Below are 27,723 nucleotides of genomic sequence, written 5' to 3' on the forward strand. Positions count from 1 at the left end.
AACACTATACTCGTACTTCGCAAAAGAATGTACTCGCAATGCGCAAACTTCGTCCTTTCCTTTCGTTTTTCTACTTCGAATAAGTAACTCTGTTTCATTTTTAATTCGAGTGGAGCAGAAGCTACAAGAGCGACTGCCGGCCTTTCAGCGTCCTTGGCCAGCACGCGCGCTCGTGCAGTGCAGGTACCGTTTAGAGCAACATGCTCATGCTTATACCTTCGGCTTCACTTGCACACAAGGTGGAAAGATTGCATTTATATTTTATGGCTTAATATATCTCCGGGTGTGTGCCTACTCTTCTGTGTTTATTATTGTCGCCTTCGTTCTTACTACCTCTACAATCACGCAAACGTTTACTCTCTTGGTGTTAACGCTTAGGTTTTTTTTGTCTTACTAGTACTATAAACATCCACTTGGGGGGCTACGCAAGCAAATTTTTCGAACCCGCTCAAAACGCTCGTACGCTAAAGAAAAACGCTCTACTAAAACGTGTTTTTTGACCTCCGCTTTCCATTCCGGCGAAGCGGGCCGCGCATGCGCAGTTTGGCACCCTCAGAGCGGAGCGGAAGATGAAAACGGTCTACTAAAACTCTCTAATATTCACAGGTTAGCTTAGGGCCTGATTTTTATGAAGTGATGATGGTGGCAAGTGGCGCAGCATAATCCAAGTTGAAATAAGCCGAAAATACGTGAGAAAGCGTTGTTTCATGTCATGCAAACGCGTTTATTATTTCATTGGGCGGTGCCACAAGCATTTGCTGATAACAAATGTAGCCTCAAACGGCAAAATAACCGCCGAACTTGTCTCTTTTTTTCAGGGAATTGGGTATCGAGTGTCACATGTGGACGGCTCTCGTTCACTGAAGTCGGTTGCGGAGAATCTGAAGAAGCGTCTTCTCCAGCAGGGCGGGTCTATCAAGCCTCGCCTGGGCCAGCATTGCACCGGCGTCGTCCTCTGCCGCTGATTTCCTCAGCATCTGCATCACGTCAGAGGACACGGTACCTTCCTCGGACCGCTTGCCGTGGCCTGCGAAAATTGTCACTTGCTCAGTCTAGATATCAGGAAGGAAAGGAACTTATACAAGCTCTATCATGTTGACGAAGACCGGGAAGCACAGAATGTATTGAGCGCAAACTACCAGCTCGCAGAAATTGACGCCACGTCATCGGCCTCTAGGAAGCAACGCCGGTTCGCGGCAGTGTGGCTGTCTCGTGGACTTACTTAGTGCTGAATGCGACTTGGCGGAGAGCGCTAACGTGTCTACTACGTTGTATATGTTAACCTCCACAGTGCTTCCGCAATATCGCCGTTCTTTGTTGAGGTTAGGTAGGGGCTTGATCTGAGGATGCAAAACCTCTGCCAAGCCGACCACTTCACTACCCCCCCCCCCCCCCTCCCTCCCTTTCCGGCGGCTTACGACGGAGCGCTTTGTGATCTGTTACGACGACATAACACACTGGTGTCATCTACCGGGTAGTCGTGGAACAATCGTAATTTCCGTATATTTGTTTTTCTTTGCACATTATTTTTTTTTCTTCACAAACATTTTGACGACATCAAAAACGACAATTTCTTGTAGATAGTACGCATTTGATTTCGTAAATACTCCAAGACTGCAAAAACCTCCACTCTAGTAAAAGACAGTTCTAGTGCCACCACATAGATGGCGCCAGCGTATCAGTGTGTTCTTTCGTCGTAAGCGACCACAAGAACTGGGTCGTAAAGAGTCGTAAGTGTGTGAATCAGCCTTCACGCTACTTTGCTCGATCACGCGCGTTCCGTCATTTTAAAGTGGCTTTGCTTTATTGTCACGAGCCATCTTAACCTAATAAAACAACGAACGTGAGATCTACACTGTCTGCTGTTCACCAAAGAGCGGGTCGTTCATATAGACCAATCAGGGTGCTAAAATTTACTCCACCGGCTTTCCCGAATGGGCCGCCGGCGTGGGCCTTCGTGATAATGTGGATGATTGGGCTAGTTGGTATTTCATGCTTGGATGGAACAGCGTGGATGAACAGTCACACTCACAGGCACACAAGAAGGAAACAGACTCGCAGCGCAGTTTCCTGTGTGCCTGTGAGTGTGACTGTTCATCAGCGCTGTTCCATCCAGGCCTTCGTGATTTTTTTTTTCCCCTTTATTTCTTCTTGCTCATTTTCTACGTCCCTTTCGCCCGTATTTCTTGCACGCGTGCTTTGGGCACGTTTTGCATTCTGAATTTAAGACTGGTGTTCACTGAAAATGCCTACATGGAGATGGGAAATCTATATTTCTGTTGTACGGGGCCGACAGTATCCAAGGTACCGTCGGCCCCACATACACAGGCTGACAGCATCCAAGATAAATAGCTAGAAGTAAAAAATACGCAGTCTTTGAACGAAATATCGAGGCCTATCAATCACCACTCCTGCCCGTTTCGATCTGGATGAGCATCGTACCGGCGTGCGGTCGTGTATCTCTACTGCGTGGTGCACGTTAAAGGCCCCAGGCTAGCGGCTGTACTGCACTGGCTAAATTGGTCATCTACAGCTGAGAGACTCGTCGCCCATTGAGGCAGACCAAGTTCTAGGCTGTATAAACATACACACAACCCAATTTTTTTATCAAGGCCTACTTAGTATGAGCATAAACATGTAAGAATATATATCTAATAAATTCGACAGATTTTTGTTTCTCTTTTTTCTAATATTCACTTTTGAAACGTGGTAAAGGTGGGCGGATATTCGAAACTTCGAACGATTCCCGAATAGTGTTTGCTATTCGATAAAATTTTCAGCAGTCTTTTGTCTGTTTCGAGTATGCTCAAAAACCCGAATCACGCATTGGGTCTCGCCGCTCCGCAGCAGCGCTCTGGCTTCAAGCTTCAACGTTTCGCACGGGTGCACGCGCGTGAAGCTTCACTGCTCGCACCGGTATGCTCAGAGAAACGGCTAGCGCGTCAGAGCATCCCGTCAGTTCGATGGGTTCGGCAATTTTTCTCACTATTGCAAGCCAGCCCTCTTTGTTTATGTTTACAGTTTGACCCCTAATGCTAAAGGACAGTGCAGGAACAGAAAACATCAAGCTAGATACAAATAACTAAGGTAGTCGATGCTTTTGCTCGCCATCCTTTAAAATATTTTCCCCAACTCGTCTTATCAGAACCTTTTGTTCCATTCATACAATAAAACAACTTATTTTAATTTTAATGTTTTTTTCTTCAAAAATGTTTACCTGTATTTATGTATAGTACATATATATGTTTAATTAACATGAAATGTAAAAAAAAAATATTCGTGGTCTATAATAATATAATTCAATTCGAAGCTCAATACTAACATTTCAATTTGGTTTAGGCTTAAATATTAGATATTTGTACACCTCTAAACATCGGTGAATAAAGAAGTAAATAAAAGTAACAAAGGCTCGTATAATGGTTGTCAAACCAGATTAAGCGGAAAAGGAGAGAAGGCTACTGAAAAAGCACGTGCATCCATGTGATTTACATCTACTTACCTCCTAGGCAGGAATGGCCGTACATTTTGCAGCTATCTGTAAAAAGAAAGAAAAGCGGAACTCACGCTGGAGGTCACTCTGGCATTGCAGAGTGAACATTTTCTGGTCTGCAAGCTTTCTTAAGTCCAAATCAAAATGTTTGGTTATTAGTGATTAGTATATGTTGATAACCAAATTTATTATTTCAATTATCTAATGAAGTTCAGCCATACACTGCTCACACCTATTAATCAGTATAGCAACCAAAATGTTTCTAAATGGACAGATTCACAACGAATAGTAAATAGTAAATTTTAAGAGATAATTAGTAAATAGCAATTAATAAATACCATAGTAACTAGTAAACGCTAAATAGTAAAATGTCAATGGTTTCCAACCGTCTGCTTTAACTGTTCGATAATCTCTTTTGATGAACTGTGTTATGTGTTCATTACTTTAAGTTTTTCGTCTATTTTCACTGTGTTTTACTTAGATGTACGACAGCCTAAACAATTTAAGCTGTTTTAATCAGTTTTTCTTCAGCCCTTTCGATATACAAAATGAAAAATTGAGTTTAATATTAAATTTTTATTAGGGCGCTTCACGGTGTAAATACATGCAGTGAAAGATTGGACTGAACACGTACTCCGCAAACGCAAAGGTCAATGAAGACCCGAAATGTGCGATACGTCAAAGAGCACGTGTATCAAAGCAGGGGCAGGGCGTAAATATCTGTGCATGGCTTGCACTACCGTTACATTGACTGTCATTATGGTGGTCTTTCTGATAGGCGCGCACCTTCTGTGTCATATATTTCGGGCCACTGAACATGTTCTCCTCGCAAGAACAAGCAAGAATGACCACCAGAATTGCGCAATGACTTCCTGTGTAGTCCACCTTGATGTTTGGAATAAGAGATAACATTCATTTGCTTACTAGTATTGCAATAAATGGGTATTTTGTTTAAACGCGCCCCTTCACGTGCATTAATATAGCTACCTATTTTCAAAATAAAATATTTTAAATGTGTTATTGCAGCAATAACATGACGCCTCCCGTTTTTCACAAAATGGTTGCAACAATTTGTGCATACTCGTTCAAAACTCTCCACAACAATATTTCATTTTTTCTATCTATCTCTTTCTTTCTTATTGTAAAAGTTTTCCATAATTATTCAGCACATAGCTGCGGCATAGGCAAGAAAGTACGGCCAGGCTTAGGTTTGTTTAATTTTTCCTTCCACTCGCAGTTCTCAAATTCGGTGCGAATTTGCGGGTGTCCCGAGTTTAATTTGAAAATTTTGTTCTCTGGCATTTTAGTTTTGTATGGGTTCACTAATTTTACTTAATTTCTAAAAGTTCATTAATTGTTTACTGTAAATTAAAGATGTTTTTATGCAAAAAGTTTTTATCTAAAACTACAAGTCTTCAGTCAATTTGCTCCTGTTAACATGTTTGGAATTATTTTGTCCCCTGCTTTTCACTTATTCGAAAGTTTACCATTTTTGACAGACATATGAATTCCTACAGTACAAGTCCTGAATATATTACCTGATGGACAGTGGCCCTCGTTTGAAAAGTTAATAAATCATTCTACAGTACCTGTGACAGCCATTTGTTACATTTTTATTCATACCAAACAGCATATATTTTTAACAAAATCAATGGGAACAGTAAAATAGATCAAACAAGAATTTGTGTACCTTGCGCATTATAAAATGATTAAGTAAAATGTAATATTATTCATCACAAAATGCAAACTAAAAACATTAAACAGGCGTTTATGGCCATTGCATGTCCGAAAGAAACGATCTTATTCATTCCCATTGGTTTACTGCCCCAAATATGACACCTCTCTTCCGTCGAGTGTTTATTCTCTTTTCACTATGTAAACTGATTCAAAGTTTACCTGTGGTTAGGGTATTTTTTATAAATATTGTACGCTATATTAACTCTATGATCTTATTGATAGCAGTGCAAACGAGAACAAGCTGATGAAGCTCGATTCTTTATAACGCCTTAAAGCATGACTGGAACAAGTTTATACTAAGCTGAGTTGGAGATTATTATCCCGTTATCTGCTTCGTCATTGCGTTTTGCATTATACTTGGATTGCATGCTAAAATGTATCATCAGACGTAAAATGACGTGATAGGTGATCCAATGTAAAACAGTGTTTACTAAGAAACGTAACACAGTATTTAATTGAATCTGCGCTGATCACCATATAACTTCCTTTCAAGAGTATTTGCACATTGAACTGCTCTCCAATATGCTAAACAAATAAATACCGGAATCTATGAAAGATAGTGCTCCTAACCTTTGTTCTTTTCTTTTTGTTTTTGTAATAAGCATGCAGACGTTACAGGAAAATTGGAGAAGAAACGTAAATGTCGGACGATGGGCATTCTAACGAATATGCTGCGGCGTGTACCCATATTACAAAATTAAAACATGAAGAATAAGGTTGACAAAGATAAAAAAAATCAGTAACTGCAATGCGAAGTCTCAATAAACATGTTTATCGTGTCTTGTCTCAGTTCAGTTCTAGGTTTTCACTTCGTATGACCTTACCGGCGCTTTATCGCGCAGTTTATATCGATTCGCCTGACCAAATGTATTCCTTGGGTCGTTGAGGATATGAAAAGCTTTCAATTTTGTTCCTAGCTCCGTGGGATAAAGAAAAACATGAACTAATTCTAATACTCTTCTTCGGGTTCCTTTGTCCTGTGAAAAGCTTCCTGGTCACCAAAGGCGTAATTTTAAGATAAAATATACAGTTTCTATTGGACTTCCAGTAATGGAAGCACTCTCCTTGAATGTTCTGAATACTAATAATAATATTATTTCATAGTGACTGTACTGCTTGTCAGACCTTCCATGCAAAAGAGGCATGCGATTCTGGTGATTATATTTTTACCTTTATCTGTTGATAATGTATTTAGAAGCTAAAACATGTGCGTCTGAAATCTTCGAAGTAAACAGTTTGTTTTCATCCTTTTTTTTTTGCATGTATTTTAATTATTATAATAAAAGCGCTTTCGTTCGGGATTAGTGTCAGTAAAATACTCCGTTGAATTCACACATTCAAACTCACCCTTTTTGTTTAATTAAAGAAAAGTGATCACATGCTTGAAAAAAAGAAAAACATACATGCGAGCATTCTTCTTATTTATGTAAAACGCATACAAACCTTCAGGCATCGTAAACATAAAAATCAACTGAAAACATTTAAAGTATGACAACTATTGCGTGCGACCTTCCAGTACATACATGTGCAGGGATGTTCTACTATGAAATAGGTGCATCCAACCCTAATAAAGACTTCTACAATAATTAGAACTCGCGTATTTAACATGCTTACTTATCTGATTTATTTTTATCAACGCTGAATTAAGGTAACGGAGTAACATACTTTCAGGTATTTGTATTTCACGCGTGTATAGTCGTGAAAGTTTTAATAGTACTGGGCACCTACTAGTTGAGGTACGTGCGCTGCCTAGTGGTAGACCCCGATACTATATTTCCGGAAAGTGCAGGCATGGAACATCACGCGCGTCCATTCTTTCACATCGTAACAAGCGGGAAAGGAGGATCCCATGCTTCTCCCGAAAGGCACTCAATCACATGACTTTTCGTCCTGGTTGGGCGTTTAAACTCTAAAAAAAATTTGTGCGTCTACTTTCCCGCACAACATTCGGAGAGCCAATCAGCACAACTTACAGAGCCAGTTCAGCGAATGACGATGCCGAAACATATGTTTAGACAAAAAACGCAGTCTGAGCTGTGACATTAAGCAATGCAAAACGTCACGCTTGCATTGCTTTACGTCACAACTCAGTCTGCGTTTTTTGGTCTAAACATATGTTTCTGTATCGTCATTCGCTGAGCTGCCTCCGTAAGTTGCGCTGATTGGTTCTCCGAGTGTTATGCGTGAAAGTAGACGCACAGGCTTTTTTTAGAGTGTAGAGAGTGAACGCTGCTTGCTTAACTCTAATTTATTATTTTGCAACCGGGAGTGCCTGCAGAAAAAGCATGGCGGGCGTAGTTAATTATGCATATCAGGGACAGGTTTGCTGTACACAGTATTCAGGGAAAGTAGAAAATGCTTGCCCCTTCAACATCATCGTTTTATGATGAAAGATTGAAGTCTGATGGTAGCCGTGCCCCTCCTCTACGCCGTTGGGTGTTCGGGCATGACGTGCAGTGCAATCGTGCTCTTGGGAGGTGCTCGTCAAATTTAGGCCGCACTTACCAGGCGAAGGCTGCCCACCAGACGCCTCCCGTCGGCGATCTGGGACACACGTGGGGAACATTTGGTTTCCTCGTTAAATATTTAATATTCTCCCCCGTACATTTGAGTCTTTCCACGTCTCTACCAAAAAAAAATTTTTTTTTTGCGTAGTGGCAAAAATAGTATTTTGTCACGTTGTGAGGCCCATCGAAGCGTTTACACGTTACCTGCACTAATCATGGCAGAACCCTGGCTTGCACCTGGACCAACGTCAGAAGTGTCCTGCAGCGATCGTCGTCGTTGTATATGCTGTGATAAGTTCCGCTGACATGTCGCGCTTCTAGCCAGGCTCACAAAAGAATTGACGACGGAAATAACTAATCCAGAACTGTGATACTGCTCATCATTTATGTATGACGTGCTTCTGTATACATATTCATGATAAATCAACGCTCTATTCATGAACACAGTTGTGAAATGTTGTCCACAGCAATTAAACCAGTAAAAAGCTTATGCTTAAGAAGTTCCCGACTTGTTTATTAAAAATAGATATATTCGTTCATTCACTATGCAACCTTCTTGCAAATGAGGCTTTGGAATTAATTAAAAAAAATATTCCAACACACTAACAAATATTAAAGTGCAATGATTCACCCTCGATATAAGGGTTAGGTAAGCCGAGGCACGTGGTCAGAGAACGATGAAACTACTTTAAAGAAATAGCAAGTCCAAGTTTCAATAATCACTTTGTTATTCCCCGATAAAAAAATTAAAAAAAAAACACTAAGAAAGTGAAATATCCCGCTTCAGCATCCTGAGTTCTCTCCCCATTCTATGGCCGTAAGGTATGCTTAGGAGACTAGAAGACGCGATCTCAGGATTTAAAAACAAACGCAGAGTATGTTGCGTTCTGTATAACAACGTTAGAAAAATTAATGTTATTGAATAAATCGCCTTTTGTTCCTAACGCTCTTTTGTAAGGTTTTGCAACCATATTAATTAGCTAAAAATGAGTGGCGGGAAATATTTTCAGTGCTGAAATGAAAGCATTCGATTGACTATCAAAAGAAAATATCAGAACGTAGCTAGGACCTACGAAAATAATAACTTGTGAAAAACTAAAGGTTGCAAACTAAAACATACACACGAATAGCCTGTTAACTTCTGACACGTGGTAACTGGAACGTACTAAACATTATAAATGCACTACATAAAACAAAAACTCAAAGGGAACACGTTTCTAGGTAGCATACCTTTATGTGACAAAGAGGTGAGAATTAATCTTTTGAAATAAAAATGTACAGAGATCTAAAGACCAACATCACCACGCTTTCGATCACTGAATGTCAGGTCCCCTTTAAACCACTGAGTTTATCGCATCTTTTCTTTTTGTCTTTGTATTACTAGAATTTGTAGAAATTTTCACACATCTCGAAACAAAACTGCGAATATAGCTTTGTCAAATGAATTGGATCATCTATCGATTAAAGAACCACTACCAACATATTGATTTATAGTGGATGTCTAATTTTAATTCGAACAGATTTATTCGAATAAACAGCTCAAGGTAGATTAATTCGTGTTGTCCACTGTATGGATATAGCTACTAAAATACAAAATAAGTGGGGCAGTACTGAATGCCTCGCAAGTGTATGCTCTTTAGTGTTTTATAAAACTGAATTAACTTCAAATCGTCCAAAAAAGTTATGGGTCCTCAAGCGATTCTGAAAACGTTCAGCCTTTCAACTCTGGTGAAGAAGGAAGAGCAGCGGAGCTGTAGCTTTTGTTCTCGGCGGTCGCTTTCCAGACGAGCGATCATGCTCTTCTTTCGGAAGAGAATTTGAAGTGCTGGACGCAGTGGAACTTTAGGCGATAACGGCCTCGCGGCGGTTGCGGAATCATTCGCGCTGCTGCATACATCACCGCTCGTTCCGTTCCCGCTCTTCTTCCTTCAAAGAAAGGTTGCCGCCATCTATGAGCGACGGCGGCAACCAGTTGTCTGGCTGCTACCGTCGCTCATAGATAGCGGTAGCTGTTCAGAGTTTGGTGTCATCCTTTTTAATCCGGTGGACACGATTCTGGGGAAATTAGCCCTTGAAGGGATGGTGAACCGAAATTTGGATGTCAGAAAACAATGCAGGAGCTGAAGGCGGGACACTACAGTCCCTAAAGCACTACTCGTAAGGCGATATCTCGAATCGGTGACGGTATTTTTGAAAAAAAAAAAAAAGAACGAGATTGAACAAGGCCGACGAGGCGCGTGACGTCAAGATATCTTGTTTCCGGAGAAGACGCGAGGCCGTTCCCTCTCCTTCTCGACTCTTCTCGAAGAAACAAGACATGAATATATCTGTCAACGATATATCCGTTCGAGATATTGTTGTATGAGTGATGTTTTTATGTTTGTAGCATCCCGTTGCACGCTTTTGCCGCCGTGCTTTCTGTAATCCAGATTTCGGGTCAGCATCCCTTTAAAAGCTCCGCTGTAAATATATGTGTTGGTGTAAAATGTTTGACTAGGACAAAACTGCAAATCTGAATTCGAAAAATTTTGCTCTACAAGAGAGCGCAAAATCTGCGCTCTCTTGTAGCTTGCGAGTCGTCAGCGATGACATCGTGCACTATACACCACACGCGCTGTTCGCTCTGCGCGCGGTTGAAAAGTGACTGGAAGAAAATATTCGGATATTTACAAAACGTGACCCCATCTCCGGCAGGGTGGCTAGTCATTTCAGAAATGTTTCCACTGTACGATATGGCGAAGCGACAAAAACCGACAAGAACAGCTACGGGGCACGGCATAAGTGCATGTGATGGCGTGGAGCGAGTTTTCAAATACCAAACCTTTTTGCACAACCTAAGGTCGTCAGAACTCAAAACCATTGGAAGTGCTGATGATTTTGTACGTGTAGTGGTCCTGAAAGTGTCTAGAATTGCATTCCTCCGAAGTGAAGCAGCACGCCTCACCAAATTCCGTGAGACGAAGCAAAAGTATGGAATTCTGTGAGTCCCATGAAAAACACTTAATCCTACCGCTAGTGGATGAAGGCTCAAAATAGAAACGGTCTGTCAGGGTTGTGATGAAAGAATTCCGGATCCTCAAGAGTAATGTTAACCTCACTTAAAATCTTTTTTTTTTTTAATTTATCGCCATAAGTGTTACTGTGAGCGTATAATTCTAGAGATGCTATGTAATGTTATATATTTTCCCGTTTATCTGTAATCTTTACTAATGCCTCAAATGACAAGAAAGGAAAGGATGTTTGAACCAACCTAGCTTCTCGCCAGTATACGTGAAAATGCGGCTACACGAAAGAAGTGAATTTTCGCACTCGGCCCGCTGGGCTTTTCTAAATAATTTATCTCGCCCCATTTGTTTTATTCTGTGACAAAATGGTTTGTGAAGCTTAATTTTTGCACCTCTTAAATAAAAAAAGGAACACTTCAATAAATATGTTTGAAGAACAGTTTTGAATTTTTAAATTTTATACGTAAACTGGGCATGTGCATGAACTATTTTTCAATTATCGTAATATACCAGTCCCGCATTATTTTTACTAAATAGTATATAAGTTCAATATCATAAACACCATGGTAATGCTTCAAGCATGGATATATGTATATATATATATATATATATATATATATATATATATATATATATATATATAGATGTGTGTGTGCGCGTGTGCGTGCGCGTGTGCGTGCGCGTGCGCCTGCGCATGTGCGTGTGTGTGTGTGTGTGTGTTTGTGTGTGTTGGGAGCAGTGGCGTAGCCGGGGGGGGGGGGGGGGGGGGGTTCAAGGGTCGAAACACTCCCAAAATTTCAATGTTCCTCTCTTTCCCCCTTTTCCCTTTGCGATGTCAGTTTCTTTTTTTCGTTTTTTTCGTGTCTGTGTGTGTGTTTCGTTGTTTTATGTCAAGGAAATAAAAATACTATGTGTTTTTTTTTCAGTTCGACAGCCTACTACGGCGAGGGGCCGGGCCCACAACATTCCAAAGCAAAACGAAGATGACGACACTGTCCGTGGTCAGCGTGAAAAAACAAAGTTCGGCTCCGGCTCTCCCAAGAGCTTTCGCCAAACTCGGCCGTGTAACCGAAGCCTTTCTTCAGGCTCGCAGATGCGAAAGGCTAAGCTCCCGACGTCACAAAAGCCGCGAAAACCTGACCTCGAAGGACTCTGGCCTCGCCTTGGAGAATGCAGGCGGCTTGACTAAAGTCCCCCTACCCTTTATCTCGCAAGGACTCCACGACAATTTCAGGGCAGAGGCCCTACAATGAAAACGGTACGACGAGATGACAAACAGCTTAGCGTTTTTTTTTTCTTGTTTTCGTCCCGTCTTCCCCTTTATTTAGAGTTTACTAGCCTGCACTCCTTCATTTTCAGTTTTACACCAACCAAAATCTAAAGAAAAGCCTTAATAAAATCTTTAAAAAAAGGCAGAGAGAAAAAGTGGCTGTATATGCAACGTGGAATCAACTTTGGAATGCTCATTGTCACTTGGTTTGAAAGCGTACAGTGCTTACCTAGTTGACTTCTTTAATTGCTGCGGTGGGTAATGTTTATAATCTTCTGTTCAGCACGTGAGTCGTGAAAGTAATGAGTTTAATAGCCAAGGTCTCGCTTGACACTTTTTTCAAGAATGATTATTGACCTACAACTTCAAGCAAGGCACATTCACGTCTGGCAGCATCGTCCTCCCTATAGGGAGGACGATGCTTTGGCTACTATGCTTTGGCTACTATAGGGAGGACGTCTTTGGCTACTACATTGCTCTCGCCTATAGGCGAGAGCGATGTAGAAGCCAAAGACGTCGGTTCCTATTTCGCAAGCCTCGACTTCAAGCAAATCTCCAGCCTGTGCGGAGCATTCGTTTCGTAATATAAACTGCCTGGGGAAATTCTGGTTTGGACACAGATGTGGAAGGACCGCACCGCTTAGGGCGTCTCAACGGTACAGGCAACTTGCCTTTACCCGGAGGCTTTGCATCCTAATGTAAACTGCCTGCTGCAAATCCTGGCGACCGTGACCATTAGCACCGCTGAAACGGAACGTTCGTTCTCGAGACTCCAAAGACTCAAGTCATACCTCAGAGCTTCAACGTCCCAGGAACGCTTGATAGGGCTTGCGCTTCTGAACATTCACCGGAACATCCAATTCAGCCCCAAAAAGGACCTCTCGCTTTTTTCTATCGACCGACGGCGGCTTCCACTAAATGTTTAGAACCCACAAAATGATAGAAACTGGTACTTTTCTCGGCCACTTTCTCGTAAAATGACATCGAAGAACGGAAAGAACCCAAAGCATGACCCTAGCACGATCATTTCTCAAAAATGTGATCCGATAAGGAACAATGAGTGTGACGTTTCACTTGCTCATCTCCCCAGTGTGCATTGCAGTTTTTATGTTCAATCGTATTCTAAACTTCACTATTCTCTGGCACTCTTCCGTAGTTTTTTTTAGTCATTGGATACCCGAGTATTCCACAGAAAAGTGTATGCACCGGAATATTTTGTGGGCCTGTCTAAAGTTTTTATTCAAAGCCCATTATTATATTTTATCATTGCATGTTTTCGTTGTTCACCCTTAAAGTTACCCTCTTTAAAGATTGAACGAACGAGATCTGGCAAAAAAGTTTGAATTTTTGTCTTCTAATAAACAGGAAAATAGTAACTAAAATTGTGTTTCTGCAATTTATTTTCCTCTTTTGTTTTCCTTTGGTTGCATTTTGGGAGGTCTGAGCAATGAAAAACACCCCCTGAAAACATTTCCTGGCTACACCACTGGTTGGGAATGAGGGAAGATTGACAAGTGCAGCCATAGTAATATTGTAAACAAAAAGGGGAGAGAGTGATTATTAAATGTATTACATCAAAGTTAGGGGAAAGGAAAAGGGCTAACGAAAAATTGGGCTAGGAGCGGGGATCGAACCCACAACCTTCGCCTCTCCGGGGCGACGTCTTAATCCTCTTCGTTTGCTATTGAATTATATATATAAATATATAATAATTTCGTAAAAGATTTGGAAGTTTCTCATATCTTCTCATTTTAGAATCTATGAAAAATAGGCCTTCTTTTGAAACGGACTGCTTAAGATGGCAGAACCGTATAAGTTTTTCATAGAAAAAAATGAAAAAAATTGAATAATATTAAATGACACTCAAGTTCGTAATTCTAACTTTTCTTCTCAAGTTTGCAGTTTAGTTTCTTCTATAGAAACCATATTGCAATTAACAATAATACAATAAAATAGGCTTAGATACACGCGTTAATTTGATATGTTTTTGAGGGGGAACACTACTCAGGAAGGCTATCTTTGAACCGTTTGTCTTATTTGCATGAAATTTGTAGCGTGTACTCATAGCACTGGACAAGGATGCCGTGGAAATTTTCAACCCTATAGATTTATCCCACGATGAGTTACATAAAATTTCATAATAAAAAAGTGTATCTGCTGAGGAAAGCTATCGTTTAGAAGGGGTAATGAAAATGGCCAGTTTTTTTGCTCAAACATACAGCAGAATACTTGCTTCAGACGACTATGAAAAGAAATTTCAAAAATTGTAAAATTTATTTACAAAAAAAATGGAAAAAAAAATTTTTTGGTGTACATTTGATTAAAAGAAATATAAGCTTTTCATAACAAAAGAGCATAAAAATGCAGAAAGTAAGTTCACAGTCGTGTTCTCCAGAAATTTTCGATATAGAGAAACCAAAATATATCTGCACGCATAATTTGATTATGAAATGATAGCTTCCCTGAACTGATATTTGACACTAAAAAGTGAAGCTGAGATAAATGCCCTTGAAGTTTCAAGATAACATTTTAAAATTTTCTTTTTGCATGTTAAATGACAGAAATTCTTTTCAGCAGTGTACGTCATGTCTTCTTCAAACTTCTTCTGATATACTGATATTGATTTCAGTTATTTTTACTTGTGGATGACGAGTGCTACGCAGTGCAGCACACCTCACCAACATACAAAGGATAATTATTTTTGACATTTTTTGTCAGTGCACATTGACAAGACTTAGTGAGAGTGTTCCTTGTTATCCATACATGCCAAAACTCTGCAGTTCTGAATATGAATACTTTTGAAAAAAAGTGCAATTCAAGGTAGTGTCCCCCCTTAAACCTTCAAGAATTGTACATCAAAAGCTAGGCCAATGTACACGTGGCGCATTATATTCAAAGGTAGAGGATTAAAAAAAACATATTTCACAAAATAAAATACAATGAAATAAAATAAAAAATCGCACTTCTAGAGAACCTAACCCTTCTATATAAAGTGAAAAAGCAGTAAAATATGTTATTATTTTTGTGAAAATGAAAAACAATCTAAACGTCGCGAAACTCCTATGTGTTGTGTATCACTCGCGAAACATCCAAAAATCGCAATCAAGACCCACCTTCCGCCATTTCAAAGCCCGAAAATCCAGAAGACATCAACTTTTCCGCAGTTCTAATATGCAGTTTTGGTCTAGTCACACATTTTCCATCAACATATACCTTTTTCCAGAAATCTTTTAAAACCCATCATTTTTAATTTTTTTTTTTTTTTTTTTGCACGATTCGAGATGAGATTTTTTATATAAATTGAAAGGTAAAGCTGGAAGGGGGACATTTTAACGAAAACATCTTTACTACACGCAGCTTTATTTTTAGACCGATAGAACTTAAAAAAAAAAATCTTGGCTCAGCAATTTTGTAAATATATGCGTACTCCGATAGTTGAAATTAGGTTGCAGACAACAAAGAAACGTTAAATTATCCCCCAGAGAAACTTAGCTGTCTCCTATTCTAAGACAGATTCAGGTATGATATCTACAGAGACGTCCTAGAGCACCTATTGCATAAGACTCGGAAGCTGGTGTTGTCTTCGGCTTAGATCAATCTGAGGAGAAATTTTGTAGATATACACTTAGCCACAAAACAAACAATGCTTCATCTCCAGTTGTACGCATAGTTCTGTACACATACTTCGGTAACAATTCAATTACATCAAGTTACTGTGATTCAATCACTTTTTCAGTAATTTGTTTTTAGCGTAATAATTTTGTCTGACTGTAATTGATGATTTAAAGTAGTTTTAATCGCAGTAATTACAAAATGTTCAACGGTTACAACGTTTTTTTAATGATTTTGTCATGCTGGAGCTTCGCTTTGCAGTCACCGACGGGTGAGAATACGGCCCAAAATTCATTCTGCCAACTCGTAGGGCTTTGAGAGTGCCAAGTGCGCCGGGGTGCCGATCGTGGTTGCACAGCTGTGCAACTGTCAAAGCCAGGGTGGGTGGTCGCAGAGGAGTACGGAAGATGGCAGAGATGTACGATCATCGTGTGCACATTAAATATGTCATCTTGATTCACGTCGCTAATTTACAGAATAGCGAAGAGTTCGAGAGTCCGTTAGATCATTTCAGTGCCTACAAACACTGGTATATCACTTTTACTTTGAACCACCGTGATGAAAAGAACACTAACTCTCTGGTATCGCGAAATAATAACACATACGCTACCTCCTGTCCGCTCATAACTCAGCTCCCGTGTCGTGTCGTTAATAAGGTAGATAAAACAAAGATACAGAAAGTGGAAAACGTAATATGCCGTGCAATGAATCCTAAGCGTTCAGACAAGAAATTTACGAATATATTTTAGTACGAAAACAAGCAATCATCTCAACATTATTAAAGTTGATTAGCTACAAATGGAAAGTAATTGCGAATTAATGGCATTACTTTCTTGAGATAGTATATAATTGTAACAGATGCATTTTTGTGCGCTAGTAATCCTTGTTGTAATTTGTTGTAACTTTAGAAGCAAAGCTGTCGTAATCCTAATTAAATTACTTTTCCGAAGTGATTTACTCAAGCATGCTTATCCGTCGACTACTTAGGCACAAAATGAGTTTTAAGTTGGACCAACTAGAACAAGGAAGATGAAAATATACAAAAAGTTCCTGACAAGAAAAGGCAGAAAATAAAATTTCGGGAAAAAAAATGAAGTAAAGTACATTTCTGTGCACGCACAGTAAAATAAGAAATTGCTTCATAAGTTATCCAACTAACAATAATTCAAAACAAAAATTTGTAGCGGTGAGCAGTATTTCGTGGTCACGTGATGCAAAAGTCAGAAATAGGCGGTGTGGGCAAAAGGGCAGCCGTTTAAGCAACATGACGCTGCTACAAAGTGACTGAAACTCGCGAACTGCCGACTTACAGAAGCAAAAATACACTTAATTTGGTTCTGAGTTTGTCCGTGCTTTTAGGTATTGGTGTAAATTTGATTTTACATAAATCTATTTTCAAGCTTTTGTGAGCTGTCATTAGTAACAATGTTATTAGGCCTGAAACATGGTTGTTTTATAACATACTGTAAATCAAGAGAAACTTCAAGTGCCTTCAGCAATAGATATAACCATATCCATTGTCACCCTTAGTGAGATTTCGGCGACTATTTTTTTATAATTTAGAGTTAGGAATGTGTGCCATGATCAGCCAATCTGACATGTTAACATTTGAGCATCCTCGCGGTGACTTCTTCGTTTCTGTGAGTCTTGGGCGTAAATGTTTAGTGTAATGAGTTTGGCTAACATACATTGGCGAGGCAGACTTACTGTTTCGCCGAAGTATTGTGAATATTTTCTTGTCTCGCAAGCCTTCCTCCATCGAATCACCTGCATTTTAGAAAAAAAAATATCTTGTTACTGATTAGGATAACCTTCGAGCGTATTAGCGCAAATGAAACGCAACTAAAACGAGTAATAATAATAGAGGTAGTACGGCACAACTTATAGGAAGTCGTAAAAAATAATGTCATAAAAACTCAAAATTAAAAAAAATATATATATTTTTTTAAACAAAGTTACAATGGTATACAAGGTTGACCGCTACTTCTATTCCGACCGATCAAAAACAAAATTTGACAAGCACGACATGCCAGCTTTTAGAAGTATTCCCCGTGAGTGTTCAGTCGCCGTTGCAATGCTTTTGAAGGCCACCCGTTTCCACTGGCATAGAAGAACTGAGCTGCGTGAGTGCTTTGGGACGAACGTATCCGTGCCCTTGCATTTGTCACCGCGGCGGTTGTTCTTCGCCAAACTAGTGACATTATTCGTAAACTCTCGTCTGTGGTGCCGTTTGTTCCCATACTCTGCTTGCAACTTTTTCAAAATTTTAGCTGGTTTAGCTTAGTCTTTCACCAACAAGTTCATGATGCACCGCGGCTCCACAGCTTCAGACATATTACTGGCTTCAATAATAGCTAGAAATGCTACACATGCGTCCAATCCCTCATTTTGGGAAAAAAAAATATTCAAGAAGGATTACGATGATCTCAATTGAAACTTTTATCATGCTGCGCTTGTTCAGTGGTTTCTTGCGAACAAAAGCCCCGTCAACTTCGAACGACCCTTGTATAAGCAACAACAGGTACAGTGGCGGTCGATATGAAAAAGCCCAGTCAAGCGTGTGGCTCAAGACCTCGAGAGCTATCTAACGGAACAAAAGTTGAGCCATTAGAGAGTCTCAAAATAGGGGGCCCCAGCCCGTTGGATTACCCAAGCAGCTAGTGGCGTCACACTGCTTGTGTGGTTCAAAGCCCCCCCGTTAGGGGCCCCTATTACAAAACTCCCTATCCTTGAGGCTATCGTGTACGCAAGCGACATTTCATTGGCTGTTCGATTTTTTTTTCCGTTACTCCTCACTTTGTCGACGGTTTGGAAGACCATGACTCGACTCAATGTCGAGTCATGGTCTTTCGACATAACCCTTAATTTTTATGTATACTATATAGTCTAATAGCAAAACTGTCCTAAACCCCGGCACGTAGACAGGGGGGGGGGGCCCATGGAGCCCGGGCTCCCCCCCCTCCCCCCCCCCCCCCCGAAATCTTCCATTTTGATGGGGCCTCCTGTCCCCTCTCCCCCTCATACAGCATTTTGTCATGGGCGTGCCCCCCTCCCCCCCCCCCCCCCCCCCAAACAAAATTATGGCTACGTGCCTGCCTGAAGCTCAACACGACCGCAATCATGAATAGCCATGGGATTACGTCACAACTTACAGAAACTGTACCACGCGAGAAATTGACTCAACATGCTCCACCTGCTGAAGAAGGCATTGCTAGATTTTAGAGCAAAATGAGGATTGCATAATAAAATGAGGATGCTTCACCTGTTGACAAACTTTTCATAAAGAGAAATTGAAATGTCACGTCTCTTAGACGGGACCTGTTTGCGAAAAGTAGAGGATAAATTTGGGGCGACAAGTGATTTAGTGACCCTAGTTCAAGTCTGTAGAATGAGAAGAAAGCAATTTCAGTAAGTACACGGGTTCTAGTTCAGCTCCTTCCCTCCCCTAAAATTCCAACGCTTAATGAATATCAACAAATGAGATGTACGCATATAATCGTAACGAGAGTGTTCGTCAAGTGTTCGAGATAACAAAAAGAATAAAACAAATAGGGGACGAAACACAAAAGAGTAGATTCTTTCACTCGTATGTGTTTCGTCCCCTCAATGTTTTATTGTTTCTGTTATCTAGGTATACGTGACTTGTCCAATAAGAATGAAATTGGGCGCCAGTAGGAAACGAGGTCAAATTCAACCCAATGAGCACGCTTTGCGACATCTTGAGCAAATTCGTAGCGCATCCTTCGCGAAAATCTTACTTTCGCACATGCTTGGCCGCGACATGGCTCTTGATTTGAATATCAAGCCAGCTTCTTTCAAATCCTCTTCGGATCACCTGGTGATATCCCTCCCATCTATCGAGTCGCAACCCGATGCTCTCACTAAATATCACTTAAAGCCTCCCCCACATGCAAAAAATGGTATACGTGTTTCTAAAACTGCTGTTCTACTCGTTTAAGGGCGCCTTGGTATTTATGTAGACCTCTGGGTAGGGCCAGTTGAAAGGAATAGCAACCATAGCATATGCCAACCTGCTGTTAATATACGTGTGTAGCAAATGTCTAACTTTTGCTACGATTTTAAGGGTAGAGGAATTTCTAGCCATATGAATAGCATTAAAACTTTTTCAATATGAACGGAAAAGCGAGAAAGAGACGGTTCGACATATCCTTCATGACTAGGAAGAAAACTGTCACACTGGTTGCCACGAGGATAATTGCTACAAGATTCGCTCAGAGGTCGGGACGGCAACTTGACCTTCAGTGGAAACTGACACACTGGTATTTTAGGCAACGTAAGAAGGGATTCCCTCGCAAATATGATGCTTGAGACACCCACTTTCTCTCTTGAGTGGTACAATAATACAATGATACACGTCACTTCACCAGCGAATTCTATTGAAAGTGTAGCCTCCCCCCCCCCCCCCCCCGCCCCCCGGCGCCCAGTCCGGAATTTTTCTAAACGTTTCAAGAGATTACACGGCCTTACTGCATAACCCCGTCCAGTTGTGTAGACACAAGATACATCTCTACAAACTCTAAAGAAGTGGTGACCCCTAACCTGCTACTTTTGTCCCTTGGTGAGAAATATTGACACTTCGAGATGTAGAATTTACTGCATAAAGAATTATAACTTTCGTTTTTTGGGGGGTGCAATTCTTTTTCTACATTAAAAGTGTAATGTTTTGTGGTTGTTGTTGTTGTGGTGGTTTTTGGGGGGAGGGGGTAGAATGTATTAACACGTCTCAGCTGAGAATAAGAGTAAAAGGCATGTAGTACAGCATACCCGCCTCCTCGATAAAGGGACATGGTGCGACTTTTGGCCAAAAAAAATGGACTTTTCCGAAAAGTCGCGTTGAGTATATATTTGGAGGAGGCAGGCCTAATTCAAATAATCACGATTTTCGTTGGTTATAAAGACACGAAAAAAAGTTATATCGTACTTTTCAGGCACTGTGGCACTCAACACTGCTGTCTAGTTCTGCAAAACAGTTCTAACGGCAATCTGTAGACGAAATGACACAGCTCAAACTAAGAATGCAATAATTAATACGCTGCTCTGTAGCATACCTAGAAAAAATAGAGGAACGTCTTATCTCTTTCATACGTCTTGTTTTGTTGTTGTTGTGCCAGCATATATTTATTTACACCAACTTGCAAACAAAAAAAAAAAAACAAAGAACAATAAAAACGTGGCTAGAAAGGAAGTGATGAATGTTGTAACTACTCGCACGAGCTTATCGATGTGTGCAGCGGGAGCACCAACAAAAGCTATCTTCTTGCGCTATTAGAATTTTAAATCCTTGCTCTGAATCATAGACCCACCAAACAAATAATAATTATCTGGCTTCGGGAAGTAATGGGGAGAGTAATTGTTACGTCTTGAATTGATGTTCACTTAGTTGTGGAGTCAAGTAAGTAATCTAATCGAATTCCTTTGGAGGCAGTAATTTTATATATATTTCGTTCGTTTATATTAGTAGCTTGCACAAGAATAGGTTTAAAAAGTCAGTTTCTATAATTAAAAGATGGCGAAGCACTTTTATCACTGAAATTTCGATTCCTTTATCTTCGACTGTGATCTTGCATCACCCCTAGGGGAAACACCGATGGCCTTGCTCCCGATCCGTTGGTATCTGAACCCTAATGCATGCCGCACCGAAATATCAACGTTGCAAACAATTTTCATTATTATAACTTTAGACGGCCTTGTTCTTGCCAGCTCGCTTTTGTACTTAAAGGGATATTAGGGATCTGGCTAATCTAAAAATTACGCGTGGCCAGGTTGAACGATTCTATCCCTCTGCGAGCTTCAGAGCAGTCCGGTGTCGAAGTGGCTGGAGTATGGTTGGATAGCTTTGCATGGAAGACAGCGTTTACTTCGCATGGCCCAAACCCGACAATGGCCTGAACGGAGAGACACTCACTGTTCGATAAACTAAGGAACGACACAGAGCATAATAATAAGTAGTACCAGTACGTTTTTCAATTGAGCTAGGTTTCTGGACTCTGTTGAGCAACGGTTTGCGAAACGAGATAATGATGTGCTTTGATTGTGCTCATTTGCAACCAATATCTCAAAGAATTTGTAGGATACTACCGGTCCTGAAACACTTAAGAAAACTTCATAGCTCAGACAGGATGTACATTGAAAAGACCTAACAAAAAAAACTTCTATTTAGTCACTTTTTACACCACATCTCCCGTTCTATGCGACGAGAAAGTATAGGGGAAAATAAGAGACAAGAGCGTGCGGCGACGTCAGAATGCCAAAGTCTGTTTGGGATGATTAGTGAGTAGGCCTAAAGCTAGCAGCGTTTGTCTCCGCTGCACTCGTCGAACGCTTCCGAACCCGGAACGTCGGCGTCCAGTGTTTGGCTTTCACATTCGAAGGCGTTGGACGAGTGCGATAGAGACGAAGGCAGGCTTTATGCCTACCCACTAATCATTCGATTCAGTGCTCGGCGTTCTGAGGTCCCCGCAAACTTTCGTCTCCTCCTCTCCTTCAGTTTCTCGGCGCTCTCCACAGATCAAGTTCTAGGACGGGCTATTCGAGCACAGGCGTCTCTGGTTCCTTTGACGGGCTCAGACGTAGATTGATTGGTGATTCGACCTAACCTCTACATAGGACAACTCTTCAATACATTTGCAGGTGGCCGATAGTTTCCTCGTGAAACAGCCTTGAATTGTCTGGTCTGTATCAGTCACATCAGGAACATAAACAGTGGTCTGTTCTTCTATTGACACGCTCAACAATGTTTCTTACGTCGCGATTTAAAACAAAAACGATTTCTGTACTCACCAAATGCAGCGCACTGCGTGCATGCTACCAAGAGGGCTAGCATGATGAGAAGAAAAGGCATCGCAGGTTTGAAGCACATAATGTTACACTTTTGCTTGGATCGGTTTCCCCCGAGCGAATGCTGGACAGGTCGGGCCGCGCTGTCCCTTAAGTAGACGACCAGTTTCTTTGTCATCTAATCAATTACCATTATTGTGCAGCGATAAGAAGAAATAAAAACAAGAAAGAATAGACATAAAACCACATCAAAAATGCATCTCGATAGTTGAAAGACCTCCTCACTTTGCTATAGACCCATGCAACTAGGTCCACATGTATCACGCAAGCTTCTCTGTCGGAGCGGAAAATATGATATTTTTAGCTGATGAGACGGGGCTTTATGCGGACGAGAGCAAACAAGAGCGGCGGGCCTGTGTATTAGAATAATGAGATTAGAATCAACGTACAAGAAACTATGGATGTCGCGTCGGACAAATGCGTACTCCGCTGATGAGGGCCACAAGGGGCAGTAAGGGGAGGGACTCCATCTTACGGCACGACTGTTCACACGGCGGAAGATCTCGTGGTCAATGCTGTTGGGAGAAGAGGTCGCGTACATCCCTCAAGTGCCTGTTTTTTGTGTTTACTTAATTACAGTAAGTGCGAGAGCTGACGGAGCTATGATTTCGCAAGTGCCCATTGCAAGCACGATATAGTTACTTGGGGATCATCCCCGAAATAGACTCAGTTGAGTGCTAACAACGACGTTGGAGCAGCTTCTATTCTCGGGCGTCCTTAGAATCGCTATTAACGTTGGGTCATTCAACATGTTTCCAACGCCCACACCAAGGAGAAGATAAAATTCAACCCACACTGAGGCGAGTAGGTGATCCATGATAATATCGCGCACCCCGAGACAAACATGTAGAAATGACAAACACAGCATCGTATTGCGTTTTTTCTTTCTGAGTGTCCTTCGTCTCCGGATTTCCGTAATGGGAGGGAGCTGGAAAACGAAGTCAAGGAAGACAACTTTAAATGCATCTATGCATTTAGAGTTCTCTGTCAAGTGATAACTAATTGATAAGTAAGTGATAAAACAAGCAAACAATATTTGTATGTAGCAGTTTGCTTGTCTTATTACTCGTTTTCTAAATACGAGATACTTTCTTTTGGTCACCCCCCTCTCCCCCCTCCCCCCGGGAAATGCGCATCTGTAACACGAAACGATTTCGCCTCCTATCCTCCATTGCGCCTCCTCCTCTTTTTATCACGCGCATGCGCGGTTCGTGGGTCGCACCGCGTGTGTGCCATATTGGACACGGATCACGTTGTACGCAGTTGTCCCGTTGGATACGCGCGTGTCGCGGTTGGCTCTTCGTTGTCACACAAGTTAGACAAGTTAGACAGAACTGGATTTAAGAGGACATCGCTGAACAGAATCGGCAGAGCGCCGAAGCTTAGTGTGTTCGTCGTGCCAACGAGACACCGAAAAAGAGAGACCAGTGTTTGGCTAGGGATAGAGAAACAAAGTGGGCTCCTCCTGCTACGATCGAAGGCCGAGTGCGGGAACGAAATGCTTCAAGAACACGCAACTACAAGAAGCAGGCCATCGATTTGCGGCGGTTTGCCTTGCCCAACAGGTACTTCGAGGAGCACTTCGTCCAAGATTAATTCGGCCAGGTCTGTAAAGTGTGTGATCGCCTCTGGTTAAGGGCAGTGTACACTCCGTGTGTGCACTGCAGCGAAGCACCACAGAAAGGCAGTTTATTTGGATGCGATTTATTTGTGTGGGCTATTTTGTTTCTGTATTTTCTTTTTCCTCTTACCTCCTCTTACACTCAGAACAGCCTGTTGTATGTTTTGTCGAATAAAATTTTAGGCTTCGTTACACCATTAAAAAAGTCATTCTACGGAGAAAAGACAAACAGAACATGTCCCGTCTTTCGGCATTACATCGAATGTACTTTTTTCGTTCACAAACAGGAACTGTACCGTATAAACGCAAATGAACTATTTAGGTAATGAGCGTCAATTTCCCCCTATGACTAAAGAGTACCTTGCAGAAGAGCCTCTAGATGCTTGTTACAACGTCCCCGCACATGGTGCGTGCCTAAAAACGCTACAGATTGTTTATTTTGATCCAACTTCATCATTCGGCGAGAGTACACCACTACGCGAACTGCAGCACGCAGTGCGCAGAGCGCGGAGAACGACAGCCCCAACATCACGCCACTTAAGTGAGTCGAACCATCTCCTGCGCTGCCCGTTGAAAAACGCATTGATGAGTACGGCGTGCTCCGGCTTCATCTTCAACCGCAGTTTTGCCGACATGCGTATACATTCAATCCATCATTTACATGAGATCACGCTTTGCATGTGCACCGGGGAGGGTGGGGGGGCGTGGGAAGGGGGGTACTTCTTTTCCTTAATAGTTTCTCGTCGCATGCTCGTATACCCGCTTATGCTAGCAGATGGCGGGACATACACCCGCGTGGGGACAGCGCGCGGTGGCAAAAAGCACTGGACATGGAATTTGGGCGCCATTATTAAAGAGAATCGTAGGACTGTTTGACGGATCCCAACTGAGGTTCTTTCCCGTGATAGATAACACTTTTGGCGATGACGTCGGTCAACGGACAACGCAAGGGCGACGAAACAATGTCTACCGAAGGCAAGCTTGAGGAATTTGATGAAACAGCGTGGACTTCTTGGGTTGAACGACTGGGTTTCTACTGCGAAACTAACGGAGCAATAGAACCTAAAAAAAGGCCTTTTGATGACTTTTGCGCAGCACAAAAATACGAAGTTGTATCATGGCTGTCTCATCTGGGGGTCGCGTGTCGTAATTCCCACCTCTATGACACCAGAGGCATTAGCTCTAGTTCATGCACGGCACAGAGGGGTGGTCGCCATGAAAGCTTGCGCCGAAGTTACCTCTGGTGGCCAGGGATCGCAAGGAGATTGAGTCCTGTGTAGCCAAGTGTGACACTCGTCAGCGGCATCAGAAGGCAACAGCGGAATATGAGAAAGACCGTCAACTCCGTGGGATACAATTCATGTCGATTTTGCAGGACCGGGAGACAGGAAAGGGTTTCTACTAATTGTAAATGCATACACGAAACGGCTTGAAGTACGTGATGCTTCAAATATGATCTAAGCTACCGTTATCGGCGAACTACGCAACGTTTTCGCGATGTTTCGCGTACCACGGACGGTGGTATCGGATAATGGATCCGCTTTTGTTTCGGTGGAGATCAAAACATTTTATTGACTCAATGAAGTTTTAGCGGTTAGCAAAGCGCCGTACCAACCCGCCACCAATGGACAAGCAGAACGAATGGTGCAACAGCTGAAGCAGGCATTTATTAAAAGAGGAAAAGATGGGTTTTAGTTCATTCTAGCACGGTTTCTCTACAAGCAACACACCACAGTGCATACGGCGACAGTCAAAACACCAGCTTGGATGACGTTTGGGCAAGCGTTGCCGTCCCCACTGGTGTGACTGGTGCACATTCCCAAGGACGACAGACCAGATACAATGGAATGGAAAATCTGTGTAAATTTATAGTGGAAGAATCCGTATGGGTCCTGAAGTTCCCAAGTGGACACACTTGGATGCCTGGAGTCACTAGAGAGCGTCTGGGTTCACCGTCATGTATGAGCCAGGCAGAAGAAGGGCGAACGCGGCGGCATATGGACCATATGCGACCACGGTCACTGGTCACAGATCGGCAGAGTGACACGCCAGTACCAGCCTGGGGTTTGGAAATCCAGCCCGAAGCGGTATCAACTCAATCGTCAGTAACACAAAGACAGGAAGTGTCCGCACCTGTGTGTATACCATGCGGGGTAGTACACGGGAACGAAGACTTCCAACAAAGCACGGGATAACAGCCAAGTAAGGGGGAGATGTTGTATATATGCCTATGCTAGCAGATGGTGGGAAGTACACCTGCGCGGAGACAGCGCGCGGTGGAAAAAATAATTGTGGTTGTCTGGATATTTATACAGTGTTTAGTTGGTCAGCCATTTCAAAGTTGCGACGAGTCACTCGCTGTAGATGAGAAATTTAGCCAGTGCAGTACAACCGAAAGCCTCGTGTCTTAAACGTGCACGACGCAGTTGTGATACACACCCGCACGCCGGTACGATGCTCATCCAGATCGAAACGGGCAGGGGTTGGGATAGAGCCCAGGATCCCTGGGTTCTGCAGCGCGAACTTTCGCTCCACGTGCTCTGAGCTGGTGTGCGCTAGCCCACTCGGCCACCGATCCCCAGTAACTAAACCCGTTTCACACTTCAACTGAATATTTTTTGCAGACGACTCGCGGGCATGAACCCGTCGGAGAGGTCCTGGCAGTATTCACGAAAAGCGGCTCTGGTACACCCGAAGGCCCTTCAAGAACTTTCGTAGTTCAAGTGACAAGAAAGTTTAGCTCTATAATTTGTTGCAATATAAGGAGCGTAGTATAGGCACCTCCCACAAAGCCTTCTACTCTTTCCACTTGAGCAGAGCGACCGCTGGAGAGGAGGCGAGTGGAAAGGACTAATCATGATGATTAGAGAGCTTTGCGGGAAAGCCTTGGGCCGCGTTTCTTTACGTGCGAAAGATTATAGGTAAGTTTCTTTTCTTTTTTTTCATTTATCTATTACATTTTTTATTAACGCTACTTATCCTCATGTGGAGATTTTAGTATTGAGCTAAGAGGCCTTGTTTGATCGTACATCATAACATATTTTTTTCACAATTTATTTTCCAAGGAAAGTTGCAAGTTGGTTACTGATCATTCTTTCAAGTGAGCTGGTACCATCCATTTGGGAAATAAATGTTAAGAATTATGAGGCAATAAATATTTAGCTTTCCTTCAGAATGTGTTCACTGTAATTGTTCAATGTCATCATGATCAAAGAATGTATATCTCAGCTTTCTTCGAATCTTTCTAAACTTAGATGTATAATTTCCCCTCGGTACATGCTCACATTGCAGGCATCCAGTTCCTTGCACGAAGGATAAGGGCATCCACACGATGAACTTCGGTGTGAAAGCATACAAATACTTTCACAAAATGCTACATGTTGCAGAACTGGACCTACAAAACCTGTCCAATGATACAGCGTGTACCCTAAAAAATATGTACAGTGTTTTTTCACCGCAAAATTATAACTACAACAACATTTCGGCGCTTTTTTTTTTTTTTTTGTCTCTACGTGCTCAAGGGAGCAGTATCACATCGGATTTAAACAAAACAGCTTAGAGCAATGTTATTAATTGCTAGTTTATTAATGTTTTCCAGGGTTTAAAGCTTCTTAAGAGGCGCT

General features: G+C 41.8%; 1 protein-coding gene across 2 annotated transcripts; it reads right to left on the reverse strand.

Moving 5' to 3' along the window:
• Positions 1 to 707: 707 nt before the first annotated feature.
• On the reverse strand, positions 708 to 22,580 carry LOC8039983. Of its 2 annotated transcripts, XM_029978301.3 has the most exons (4): positions 22,423 to 22,580; positions 17,329 to 17,388; positions 3,500 to 3,535; positions 708 to 1,027 (listed from the first exon to the last, which is right to left on the reverse strand). In XM_029978301.3, the coding sequence occupies exons 1-4, from the start codon at positions 22,499 to 22,501 to the stop codon at positions 858 to 860; spliced, it is 345 nt and encodes a 114-aa protein (XP_029834161.2). In that variant the 5' UTR covers positions 22,502 to 22,580; the 3' UTR covers positions 708 to 857. The 2 variants fall into 2 exon arrangements, with proteins under 2 accessions (XP_029834161.2, XP_042144494.1); XM_042288560.1 differs by lacking the exon at positions 17,329 to 17,388 and having other exon boundaries at positions 771 to 1,027; positions 22,423 to 22,539.
• Positions 22,581 to 27,723: the final 5,143 nt, after the last annotated feature.

This window comes from Ixodes scapularis, unplaced genomic scaffold (assembly GCF_016920785.2).
Source record: "Ixodes scapularis isolate PalLabHiFi unplaced genomic scaffold, ASM1692078v2 PGA_scaffold0__279_contigs__length_252992795, whole genome shotgun sequence".
In the NCBI taxonomy this organism is placed as follows: domain Eukaryota; kingdom Metazoa; phylum Arthropoda; class Arachnida; order Ixodida; family Ixodidae; genus Ixodes; species Ixodes scapularis.